The sequence below is a fragment of the Chaetodon auriga genome, chromosome 9 (genome assembly GCF_051107435.1).
Source record: "Chaetodon auriga isolate fChaAug3 chromosome 9, fChaAug3.hap1, whole genome shotgun sequence".
Classification (NCBI taxonomy): Eukaryota; Metazoa; Chordata; class Actinopteri; order Chaetodontiformes; family Chaetodontidae; genus Chaetodon; species Chaetodon auriga.
In genome coordinates, this window is record NC_135082.1 from 12,162,404 (window position 1) to 12,175,244 (window position 12,841).

The window sequence follows — 12,841 nt, forward strand, 5'->3', positions numbered from 1 at the left end:
CAGTGGTTAGTAGCCCTCCAACGGCTGCTGATACATTATAAATCATTTACGCAGTCATTTTGGAATGCAATATCCTCTTCTAAATGCTGGCTTTTCTTCTCCATTGTTATTAGAGCGAACACTGCAGTAGGCCCACAAGGCTGAGGGGGACCTTAAGCTACAGAAATTGAAAATTGATCAGGCAGTGCGGGAAGGTGTTGTCACTGGCACCCGTAGTTTACCCTGGGAGTGTAGATTAGCATTTACAGTGCTGTCACTGGAGGCACCCATGTGTCGGCTGTAGCTACATCCTCCTCTGGCTCATCTTCTGTTCATCCCAAAAAGTCATCTCTTGTAAGAGCAAATGAGGGAGATGAAATTTAGATTCTGCCTCGTTCATATCTGTGCCAAAGGGAGATGTCGGGAAAATGCTGCATGACATTTAGGCTGTCAAAATTGGCCAAAAATGATGTATGATTGGGCCTTCTATTCAAATGTCTGTTTTTGTGCATTATGTCGATAAGAGGGCAAACGGTACAACAAGATACATGCTATGTCTATAGGTATATTTACATACGTACACATTACCAAATAAACAAATCATGTCCTATACTGTGTTGTTGAATCATTCGCATTACTCCATTTGATGCCGGTCCACGTGTCCTGAAAGACTTCAATATTCCAGACAAATGGAACATCCCATCCCATGAAATCCCATGTTTTTGTGTCCTAGGGACTAATGGAGACAACAAGTTTTTCCAGTGTTAAGGGAAAAAACTCACCAAAACCTTATTGGTTTGTATTTTACTGTTCAACACCAGATCTGGTTTGGTTGAAATAAATGCTTATTTTACTGAATCAGGAGAGAAGCGAGAGACAGGGTGGACATCAGAGAAGCAGAGGGGGAAACAGCATAGAGAGCCTGTCCCACCCCACGCGAGAACAGCTGCTGCAGTAGTGCTTTATTTTTTTCCCCCCAATCGCAATGTTAAATTTCACTAACTTTTTGTTACTATCCCTCCTCTGCAGCTCAACAGGGAAACACTGTCAATACATTTTTTTCATTTTGTCCTGTTAGCATTATTAAGCACATCTTGACAAGTTGCTCAACAGTTAATTGCAATATCCAAGTCAAAGGCAAGTTCTTCATTATGTGGATTGATGATAGCACGGAGAGCTCTGTCATGTTTATGTGAGCTGTTTTATGTCATGACAGAAAAGGACTCCACAAGTCAATAAAAATGACTGACTAAAAAATGGAAGCAAACTGGTGGGCTGTCAGCGAAATGTCATTAATTTTCCTGTCTTCTTCTCTTGCAGCTCGGGATAGAAGATCTGACTCGTGAGCGAGAGAGAGGTGAATAAGGACCTCGCCGCGGACAGGAAACTGCATAACTGTGACCGTTTCTGCTTGCCTGTAAGCCGGCAGGCTCCAGTATTGCTGATGACTGTCCCTCAGGTGGCTGGACAGCAGTGCTGAGCGGGAAGCCAGTGTGTTTGCTGAGGGGGTGCCCCGGCTTGTATGTTGGTCGCTTGCAGTTGCACTCGCTCACAAGGACCATGTGGTTTTCTCCAAGGAGAAGTCGTCTCCCCTCGCAGAACTGGCACAGTGCCCACAACTGCACCAATTTCAGCGTGTCCTTGTGGGTATTAAGTTTTTGTTGGTGGTTTGCAGCCGTGAGAGGTCAGAACTACCACCCCACCGTGAATACACAGTATGGGAAACTCCGAGGGGTGAGGGTGCCCCTGCCCAGTGAGATTCTGGGGCCGGTGGACCAGTATCTGGGGGTTCCATACGCCGCCTCCCCAGTGGGAGAAAAACGCTTCATGCCCCCAGAGCCTCCTTCCTCCTGGTCGGGGATCAAGAACGCCACTCACTTTGCTCCTGTGTGCCCCCAAAATATTCACAATGCTGTGCCAGAGATCATGATGCCAATATGGTTCACCTTCAACCTGGATATAGTTACGACATACATACAGGATCAACACGAGGATTGTCTTTATCTAAACATCTATGTTCCAACTGAGGATGGTGAGTGTGTCGAGTAAACAGGGTGAAACCAAACCTCTCCTCCTCCTCTCTTCTGTCTCTGCCTTCCTTTCTTTCTCTCTGTCTCTCCTCTTAAGATTTTGTGTCACCTCTGTATTTTGCGCGGAGCATGACCTGTTGTCTGGCGCATGCTGTGTCCGTGTCCATCATCTCAACCTCCCATCTTGACTTGATCTTTCATTTAGTCTTTTCATCAACTCTCCCCTTCCATGCCACTGTTAGAGGTTCCTCTTTTGATGACTTAATGACTTATTAATATGACTGAATTTTAAAAAAAGAAAGAAATCTAATCATACAAGGAGCAGATTGGAAATACTTGGTGCACCTTCCTACCGCCACTGTCTTGACTGTTCTGGGGATATTAGCCATTAGTGATTAGTAGCCTGCCTCATAAGTGAATGATCTTCTACTGCAGGGTTGGTGAAATATTCTGTCTGGTACACGAGAGGCCTGTGGCATCAGCCTGACCTATGTAAGACCCTTTACTCTCCTTGCTTTATCCAGTTTGTCCTTGCATAAAGCTGAAAGCATTTTCTGTGCAAAAGGCAAACACAGATCGGGCTTCACCACAACTAAAAGTTTCAGATTTTTAGATTTCGACTCTTTTAAATGTTCCCTATTATTCCACCACTTGAAGGAGACCCACACAAGAAAATGGGCTTGAAATGTTAAGTGCTCTGAGAATCAAACGGGCACTGTCAAATAACACTCAAAGTTATCAGATTACAATGTGAATTACTAAATGTTGGAAATCTAGCCTCTCTGCCTTCTGTGTGGCTGTAATGGGTCTTAAATAGAAGTGCATGTGAATATGGGCTTCCTGTGTCCCAGAATGCAGCAAATTCATTCCACCCTTTTGGAATATTTCTGCAGCAACACCCCAGTTACTTTCTCAACAGGTCCTTTGTTGTTCTTGTTGTTGATGATGACTGGGAGGGTGGGAGGAGGAGGGAAAGAGGGTGAAGAGGGGGTCTGACTCAGTCTGAGTTGTTGCATGTCACATCCGATCTTTTCCAGATCTCTCTGTTATTTTGTAGTTTTTCCGTTCATTTTACAGTCAAAAGAATATCCAAGGAATGTGCCAGGAAACCCAACAAGAAAATGTGTAGAAAAGGAGGTATGTAAAAAAAAAAAAAGGAAAAAAAAGAAAAAGAGAGCCAACACGGAACGAAAGAGAGGAATTGAAAGAGTGAAAGAGAGAGGAGAGTGATGGGTGCATCCTTCCAAAGCTGCCAATATCACCACCTATCAACTCCCAAATCAAAGTGTTAATTGGGATGAACGTGGGACTTGTGACTGAGATCAACCTTGACATGAGTGTGTGAGATGAGTGAGTGGTTGTGCTGTGTGTGTGTGTGTGTGTGTGTGTGTGTGTGTGTGTGTGTGTGTGTGTGTGTGTGTGTGTGTGTGTGCGCGCGCGCGCGCTGAAGTGTGGTTTTACTATGAGAGTGTGTCAAGGAGAGAAAATTCAGGTCCCTAAATAAATAATGATGCTTTGTCAACCCAACGAGCATGATGTCTAAGAATAACATGTATTTATTCTGTTTTGTTTTTTTTTCATTATTGTACAGCTTGTCCATGCTTAAAGTGAGATATTCTTTCATTTAAGTACAACTGTTGATTAAATCAGAAGCATGAGTGCTACTTTGAAAGACTGGAAAGATAAAATTTGACTTGCTATGCAAAGAACTTAAGTCATGTTTCAGACTGCTCTGACAGCACTTAAGACGGCAGCTTATTGGAAGTATTTGTCAAATGCGACACCTGAAAGCATCGGAGCCTCAGTCTTTGATTTAATTTCCACAAAAAAGTAGAGGGCCACCTCTGTTAAATTTATTATTCACAATTGTTCATATAAGGGGTGGCGGGGTATTTTATTGGCACAACAGCTTTCATCTATCCATGTGGCAAATGCTCAAACACACAGCCATGGAGAAACACAGTCCAATTTCATTAGCAACTGCTGAAATCTCACTGTTGGTAACAAGCCTGCCTGAAGGCGCTAGGACCTTACGAGTAGCCTTAAGACTGTGATCCTGAGCATATCTCGCTCCACAGTAAAGATTCAGTTTCAGCTGGGAGACCTCTGCTGCTGATTTCCATGGAGGCAGCAGGCAGCTTTTGGCCTCACTCTGTGCGCTCGTACATTCTGCTTTGGTAAACCAATTTTGTTAGAGACAGACTGGCCCTCCAGGCACTTCTGCTTCTGAATTAGTCCCAGTTGTGGAATATACACAGAAATATCTCTTTAATATTCCCCTTCCACTTGGAATTTTTCAATTATCTTCCCCATGTTTAGTAATGAGAAAATGGTTTATCATAAGTTTCATATGTTGGTTTTGTGACACATTATTGTGCAGAGAGATAATTGTTGCATAGCTCCTCTTTTGCTGTAAATACAAAGGTCGTAATTTTCAATCTTGCTGGAAACGCTCTCTATTTCAGTTGCACCTTTTTTTTCAAACTGCCTCTACTAATCTTGGCTTATGTTGAATTAGCAGTGCAAATGAAGCATAATTTATCCTTCTTAGGCAATGTAGAAAGCAACCTCTGAAGCATACTTTGGTTTTGATTAAACGTTTCCAACACAAAGTTAAAGTCTTGTTTGACTAATTCAGTGTGAACTGGGAAACTGTTTAAACAGTTCATCAGTTCCCTCATTAAATATTTTAATTAGTGTCTTTTTAATAGTTAGATCTGTTATATAAAATGGTTAATACCAATGGGGTCATATGTTTTTTTATTTCAATGTTTGGAATGTTTTTATAATAGAGACCTGTTTAATGCAGCAGAGTCATACACACTGTGCACATTCAGTACTAATAACACTTCCACTACAATCTGCATCTCTGTGAATGTGGTCCCTCTGGAGGAAAGAGTGATTAATTTTCAGGTAAAAAGTATGGTATTTGACTCTTTATGAAATGATTGTGTGATTGTTGCCAAGCAACAGTATGCAGCTGTGACAGAGTAAATGGCCCTCTCACCTAGCGTGAAGCACCTTTGTTGCAATGGTGATGCTAATTAAATGAGAAAAATACATTGCCCATGAACCCTGTTAAATGCATCACCCATGATCTTGGTTACGAGATCCTCACTTCTGGGACCATGGTTCCCTGACGGAAACGATGGATTGCTCGCTCTGGAATGGGAGTGAGTTGCTGCTCCAAGCAAAGGGGTTCAAGTATCTCAGGGTCTTGTTCATGAGTGAGGGTAAAATGGAGCGTGAGATGGACAGGCGGATTGGTGCGGCGTCAGCAGTAATATAGGCGTTGTGTCACACCACTGTGGTGAAAAGGGAGCTGACTCGGAAGGCAAAGCTTTTGATTTACCAGTCAGTCCATGTTCAAACCCTCACCTATGGACACAAGTGTTGGGTAGTGACCGAAGGTATGAGATTTCAGCTGTACGGTGACTGGGCTCAGCCTTCAAGATAGGTTGAGGAGCTCAGACATGTGGAGGCAGCTCTGGGTAGAGCTGCTGCTCCTTTGTGCCAAAAGGAGCCAGTTGAGGTGGTGCAGGCATCTGATCAGGATGCCTCCTGGGCAGCCTCCTTTCTGAGGTTTTCTGGGCACGTCCAACAGGGTTAACCCAGAACACGCTGGAGGGATTATGCACAATATGTTATGTGGCCTGGGAATGCCTTGGGATCTCCCAGGAGGAGCTGGAAAACATTTGTGGGGAGAGGGACATCTGGACTACCTTGCTTAGCCTGCTGCCAGTCGTGGATAAGTGGAAGGAAATGGATGGATGGTGATCTTGGTTAGATTCTTCTGTTTTATTAGACAAGTGGTTTGTATATGATGATTTGTACATTGTGGAGCCATAAGTATAAATATGTAACAGAATGTGCAGTGTGAGTAGCAGAGTAGTGGTAAGAATATATATGTATAACTCTCTGTATGACTGTCAAGAGGTCGAAAGTTACTGAGAAAGTCCTCCATATGGACCTGGGCATTGTGTAAGACTTGATTCACTGATATCAAAGATGTGGCTCATCTTCCTACATTCAACAGAAGAAAACCACACAGTAGTGTCCTGACAAAAGATCAAAGACAGATTCATTCAAAGAATAATAGAAGGCTCAAAATTGGACTAGATGTTCCTTTTTTTCACTATGGTTGGTTGGTATTCAGAGCTGGTGTTGTTATGCACCAGCTAATTTTGACAGTGCAAACACAACAGAGCATTGCTCTTTGTTCAGAAACTATTTGATGTTTACACTGACTACAGTGTAATTCATAAAATGGCTGCCCCTTCTTTTGATAGACTAGTGCAGCAGTGCATGACCAAGATGTCCAAGCAGGTAGTCACGAGGTCATGTGGAGGTGGTCCAATGTGCAAGATCAGCACTGTAGCCCACTGCTCTCTCTGAAGTGGCCTTAAAGTGCGCACACAGGCCACAGAGCAGCGAAAGAGGCAGACACTGGAGCCTGGGTTATATCACTCATTCTCTCTGCTCTGAGTCAAAGTGAATGGAGTGAGGAGAGGGGTAATGATGTGCGGGGACACAGCTAAGCACTATTCAGCCTCAGAGTGTTAGATTGGCTCGAGATGGGTCAATTTTGCGAGAACAAGCCCCGATGAGGTCAATCTTTATCTTAAAAAAGAGGTTTACATTGTTAAATTGATTGACAAACTTTAAAAGATCCGTAAAATCACATCCTTTTGATGAGGTCCTCATTGTGGCAGAGTTGTGGTGATAAGGTGCTCTCACTGTTCTGTGTGCTGCCTGTTTATGCAATATGCACATTATTTTCTGCGGGGCTTTACAGCATGTCTCTTTCGCTGCTCGTAACCTGCTTGTAAAACCCGTCCTTAGAGTCCTTCACGCTGGTCTGTGTCTGAATAATACCGCTTCTGAGAGACACTCTGAGATCAACCTTCCTGACTCCTAAATTCATCCCTCATCATGAGTTTATTTGAGATAAGTGCAGCGAAATCTGTTGTACATTTTGGCTTGATTTGGACCACTCAGCTATCATTCTTATGCAGCCCTCACAGGCAGCAGGCTGCCATGTGTTACGCAGCCCGGTGCCAGTACTGAACAGCCCAATCAGTTGCCAAACCTGTAGATTAACTACCCCAGCAGAAACACTGGACATTTTTTTTCCTATTACCAGATGACCTCCAGATGCTCAAGAGCTGTAAAAACTGTGAAAGAGCCCCAATCTTGGTTTGACTGCATCTGGGCTATGGCAGACAGTAACACACCATGGTAATCCCGTTGGTTGGCGGACTCAACCCTGCCTCAGGGAAGGAGGGGCTACTCCCTGAGTGCTGCCGAGGAAATCTGTACACCGAGCAGACAGCACAAAAACTTTCCAACAAGACAAGAACAAATATTGGCTTGTGCGATTTGAAAATAGAGCAGATGCCCACTTTTGTTTGACAGAAAATTACTTCTATAATCATCTATGATCATCTGTCTGGGACAGTAGATGACCCCAGTGAATGAGGGCTGTAACCAGCCAGCGGCAGATCCAGTCACACTGACTTGAGATGCAAGACGCAGCCTGAGCAGGAAGTTCCTATTCAGAGGCCTCCTGCTGCTGTGCTGTCCAGCTTCCACAGTCAGTCCAAGGCTCAATATCACTGTTCTGTTCTTTGTTTATCCCAAACTAAAAAGGAATAGAGGACACGGCCTGTGGAGCCCCGTTAAAGGGGAAAACACTATTTATTTGTTGCTTCTGGTTGGATCTCTGTTGGCTTAGATCTAGACCCTTGAACCCCGATATCCCTTAAATCTCTCCTTTAAGTGGGCTTAATCATTCAAACCTGTGTTTTTATGGCTGACAAATTTGGCATCCTTGTAAACTGAAGAATGCTTTGCCACACATCATGCCTCTCTAATGATGTACTTGTCAGTGCATTTGGCATAGATGAAGAGGTTAAAGGTGCCCTGTGGAGCTTTCTTGCGAACACGTTGCTTGTTTCCTTGTGGTTTAACAGGTGTTTCGAGTGCAGTTCTTTCCTCCTAAAATGTTTGCACATCTGATTTTTTAGACTGCACATCCATGTTTGCTTATTTGCAGTCCTCATCCTCACTGCCATTGTTGCTTGTGTGTGCGTGTGGATGGAGTCATACCCATGCTCTTAAATTAATTATTAAATAATACTGAAGAGAGCTCTACTGCAAATATTGCACCACATAGTGTCAAATAACTGCGAGTCTTTTGTGCTTTTCAGCTGGCTTGATTGGGTTTTCGTGAATGACACTCACTTGACCATAGTTACTGTTACTAGCTAGGCTCCTGACGAGCTTACTAATTACTTATTTGAAGAGTTAGGTCTCTGAGACTGACAGCGTTGTGTTAAGAACATGGACAGGCTTAGGCAGAGATCCACCCTTAGACTTAACGTTCACTCGCATGCATCAGTTTGGGATAAATTTGTGCAGAAGTGTTCATGAAGTGTTCATTGGAAAAGCCAACAAAAATCCCTCCTCTCCCACATCATCATGTTTTGATTCAGAGTATGCATGTAGAGGAAGGGATCCTTCATCAGTGTGGTTGTGGGAGAGAGTGAGAGCGGAAAGGTTAAAGGGCTGATTGAATCAATGCGCTACAGATAGCTCTCCAATGAAATAAGATTTTACCCATTTTAAAGGGTGAAAAAAAGAAAAAAATCGAAGTAAGCATGAAGCCAACTGCAGGGTGTGAATCAAGCCACCTGGGTGCTCGTGCACATACATACAATATGTTCCAACAATTGCAAAATGAGAATTCAGAATCGGCTATGTTGATCAAATATGGGTGCTCCGGTTTAAACATTGCACTCAATGTACTTGCATGGGAAAAAAAGACATCCAGTCTGCGCGTTGTGCATCTAGGTCTCCTGGTGTTGAAGGCTACATACCTGCATTGTTCTGGCTTTCTGAAACCAGTCATGATGCATAGTCAACTGTGGTGCAGCCCTTACTTAAATAACAGACAGAAGACTAAGAAGTCCTAAATCTAGTAAGTGTTGATTGCCTTTCTAAGATATTTGTGCATTGTAGGCTTTTTTGCCAAGGATGGGAAATATATGGTTGATTAGGGATCAAGAGTAGAAGTAAGAGACCCCAGAGTGTTAGCTTGCCACCATACGCAGAAGCCTGTGGTCTCTGTTAAACTTGTCTCTTTCCATTATCGAGCTGTGGACAGGCAGAAAGACAACTTGGCCGCCTTTTATTTGTTATTTTATTTTGGGAACAGCTGAAGCGCAGTGTGAGTTTTGGCTGTCCTTTACTGCAGGATTACAGCCTCCTTAACCTTTTAGCTGCATTCTCCATCATTCTCTCTTATGTGTCCCTCCCAAGCTGTTCCTTAACCTCTAAACCAGGAGACAGATTGAGAGAGATGGAGACAGACAGACAGACAGACAGACAGACAGACAGAGGAGAAGGACAGGAGGAGAGACAGACCCAGGCACTCTGAAAGAGAAAAATGGCCACCTGAGGATTAGAGACTGAATATAACTGCTCTAAATTGTCAAGGCTGCAACATTTCACATTTCACTAAGTCCCTTTCCACATTGTGACCTTTCTGATATTTAACTCCAAGGCCCATCTATTGTCAGCGAACCTTTTTCCAGCAAAGGAAAGGCAGTTAACATTTAGCCCTTCCACGATGTATTGAGTGAATTCTGGATTCAGTGAAGAAGTCTCTAGAGTCTGAGAGCACTCTATATCTGTGTGTGTGTGTGTGTGCGTGTGTGTGTGTGTGTGTGTGTGTGTGCGTGTGTGTGTGTGTGTGTGTGTACGTAGGCGTGCACGCTAGGGTTTAGTCATGTAAAACTCTTCAGCCAACAACTGGAGTGTCTTTTGTTTGCAGTTCCATCCTGGTGAAATGTTGAATTTCAATAGCCTTTATGTAACAAGTGAGCCCATCAAATGCAGTTTCTTTGAACCTGATTTGATAAATGCGACAGGTTTCTATTTTGCTTGTCAAGGAACATGAATAATAGCTGTTACTCTAGATCCCGCTTGTTTTGAGGCGATGCAAATGTTGGCTTGCGGAGGCCGGTAATGCAAAGAAATTCATCAGATCACTGAAGTTTTATTTTAATTTCACAATCTCTCGCAGCGGCATCACATTAAAAGATTCAAGGTCAAATATAGGCTCGTTTGCTGAGTCACTGCGGATGTCACATGTTTGCGGTGCCTATTATAGATCCAGTGTTTGACACACACAGGCAGGCTCACAGACAACACGATTCAAAGTGACAGAGCTTCCCTGTCGACACCTGCCATCCAATCTATGCCTGTCTGAAGCACTATCACTCAATAACCTCGTTGTTTTAGCACGTCAATGGCACAGTGAACGCTAGAATAAGCGTAATCCCCAACAAGCCATAAAGAAGGCTGTTGAAGGAGGTGAAACCCTTTTATTTGACTGCCGGCTTTTATTCTGCTAAAACATTTTCGGAGGTTTCCTTGAAGCCTACATGAGAGAGACGTGACATCTGATCTTGATGGCAGTCACTTCCTACACGAGGAAGATGCTCCTGACTGTGAGCTTGTGCTGCTATGAAATTCGTTCAACTTTAAAGTGCTACACCTGCCAAACTCTAAGACTGAGGCCGTTTTTAGACTGAGACGAGCACTTTGTGAAACAGCACAGCCCCCCTATTCACTTCAATGAGGATGTTTTACTTCAACATAATGCAGCGTTATCCTGCAGCGCGAGCACACATTCCAGGTAGATTACTTTGTCGCATTTATGCCATGTTCCTGCTGTTTCTGTGGCAACTGTAGCGATGAGAGTGTAAATGGTCACCGCCATGATAACATGCCAGAGTTGTGCAGTATTTGGCGTCTGATAACCGTTCAAACTCATGACTGCAATACTCAAATCGGCATTTCTGTATTGTATCATCAACAAAGCCCCTCGTGTTCTGATACCCGGAGCTTTTTTGACCCAGAAGTGTTTCATAATGTATGTTGTTAATGGATTATAAATTTTTATCTAATTACCCAGTGGCTTGAGAGAGGATGTATGACCTACCACACCAAGCAAGCCCTTCACCTTAAATTTCCAGTACATTTTGAAAGCCTGCTCCTGCTCCTACACACCCTCCCACAACGGCTTCCACAACTTGCTGTCATTCATCAGATTGCCAGACAGGGTGACATAGAAGCTAAGCAAGTGCTGTAAGCTTGACATTGTTGTAGTCTGTGATTATGTTTGCAAGTCTGAAGATAGCGAATGATATAGCAGCCCATGCAGACTGCATTATTCATTAAGCTCTGTTATACTCTACACATCCGACACATCTGGACAGACTGAACAAGGTCATTGTGCAGATGGCGAAATCAACAAATTCAAATGGCATCCCCACTTTGGAGAGCTTGAATCTGGTCAGTAAATCTCATTACACTCAGCCCGTTACATTATGCATATATTGCATCTATCAGTTAACATCTGATCAGGTATTCAGGCATGGCGGCGCATTCATTCAGATAAAAGCTGTCTAACCTATGCCAAAGAGGTTTATATGGATTCTGACTTCTGTGTCCACACTGCATGCTGTCTGTCTCTGACTGCACCAAACTGACTGAAAGACATAATATTTTAAAGAGTCTTAGTCTCAAGTCACCCACATCCTGACATATGTTGTCTTCTGATTAATTTAGTTAGTAGATGACAGTCTAAACAACAGCCACACTCATTAAGGCATTTGCTGTGTGAAATAACAAGTTCACTCTTTTTCCTAAAAGGTAAATATTTCATAAACATTGTATTATTTATGATGTTAGTGAAGGTGATGTTTGTTTCAGGCAAGGGTCAGGCCCATGCCTGCTGTTTAACACTGTGGAAATACCAGACATCTTCTGGAAATAATGAACGGTTCAGTTAATTCTGTGACAATCAGCCGATTACATTTCAATATTAAATCATATTCATAGTGGCCTTGTGATTGCAACAGAGGAAAAGTCCAAGCTCACCAAATCATTGAGATTTACTGAATGGAGCATTGCTCAGGAGGAAACTCTGAGCTGACAGTGGTGCTGGATGAAAGGTCAGAGTATCACCAAAACTGTCTCTCTAAAATCTTGTCAGAAACTGATGGACTGTTGAATGGATGGACTGATGGATTGACCAACTGACTGTGTGCAACAAAAAATGATTGTACATGGTTGTCCATATCTAGATATGTGAAAATACTGCTGTGTAAGTGGTAGGTGAAGATAGGGCCTCTACACTATGTTTGTGCACAGTATGCGGTGCCCTAAGGGGATAGATATTCATAGTAAAATGTAGCACAAGGACAACAGCATATATTACCTACTGTTCAGGTCAAAGAGATATAACTGAGTATACATGATGCACACAATCATGTGACTTCTTCAGGGAAGTCCTGCACATGATTTTGCTTGTAGTGTAAACCCTGCTCTTCAAACAGTTTTCTGCATCCTGGTTTTTAGATTCTTAAACTTGCCAGCAACCCCATTTTCTGTTAATATCATTTTATTTGCCTTTTATTCATGGTCTTTTAAACTGTTAGAATTGATGTGCGGCACATATTCCAAAGAAAACAGAAAGTTACTAAATTGTTGTTTAAGAACACTTAAGCCCTGCTGGAAAAGTCATTTCCAAACTGCAATGAAAACCAATCAGGATTACATGTCGTAGCTGGTCATTTTTGCAGCAATCCTTTAAGCTAATAGCGTTGTTACCCAAACATATAGGATTGGACTCGGAGGGTTTTCCTGATAAATCTGAAAAGTTTTTTTTTTTCTGAAACTGCCAGTGGTGTATGACTCTGCTCCAGAATATGCTATGATTGACCGTGGAGTGTGTTTAGATTACCTTCTGTCAGGTGTGTTTT

The 12,841-nt window shown here is 42.9% G+C and overlaps 1 protein-coding gene across 2 annotated transcripts in view; it reads left to right on the top strand.

Moving 5' to 3' along the window:
• nlgn3a (neuroligin 3a) overlaps positions 1 to 12,841 on the top strand; it is a 115,632-nt gene that overhangs the window by 21,574 nt on the left and 81,217 nt on the right. The window contains exons 2-3 of one of the 2 annotated variants that reach the window (XM_076738446.1): positions 1,300 to 2,011; positions 3,087 to 3,146. In XM_076738446.1, the coding sequence (XP_076594561.1) occupies positions 1,540 to 2,011; positions 3,087 to 3,146 (532 nt within the window). In that variant the 5' untranslated portion in view covers positions 1,300 to 1,539. The remainder of the gene's footprint in view (positions 1 to 1,299; positions 2,012 to 3,086; positions 3,147 to 12,841) is intronic. The other variant, XM_076738447.1, reaches the window with a different exon arrangement.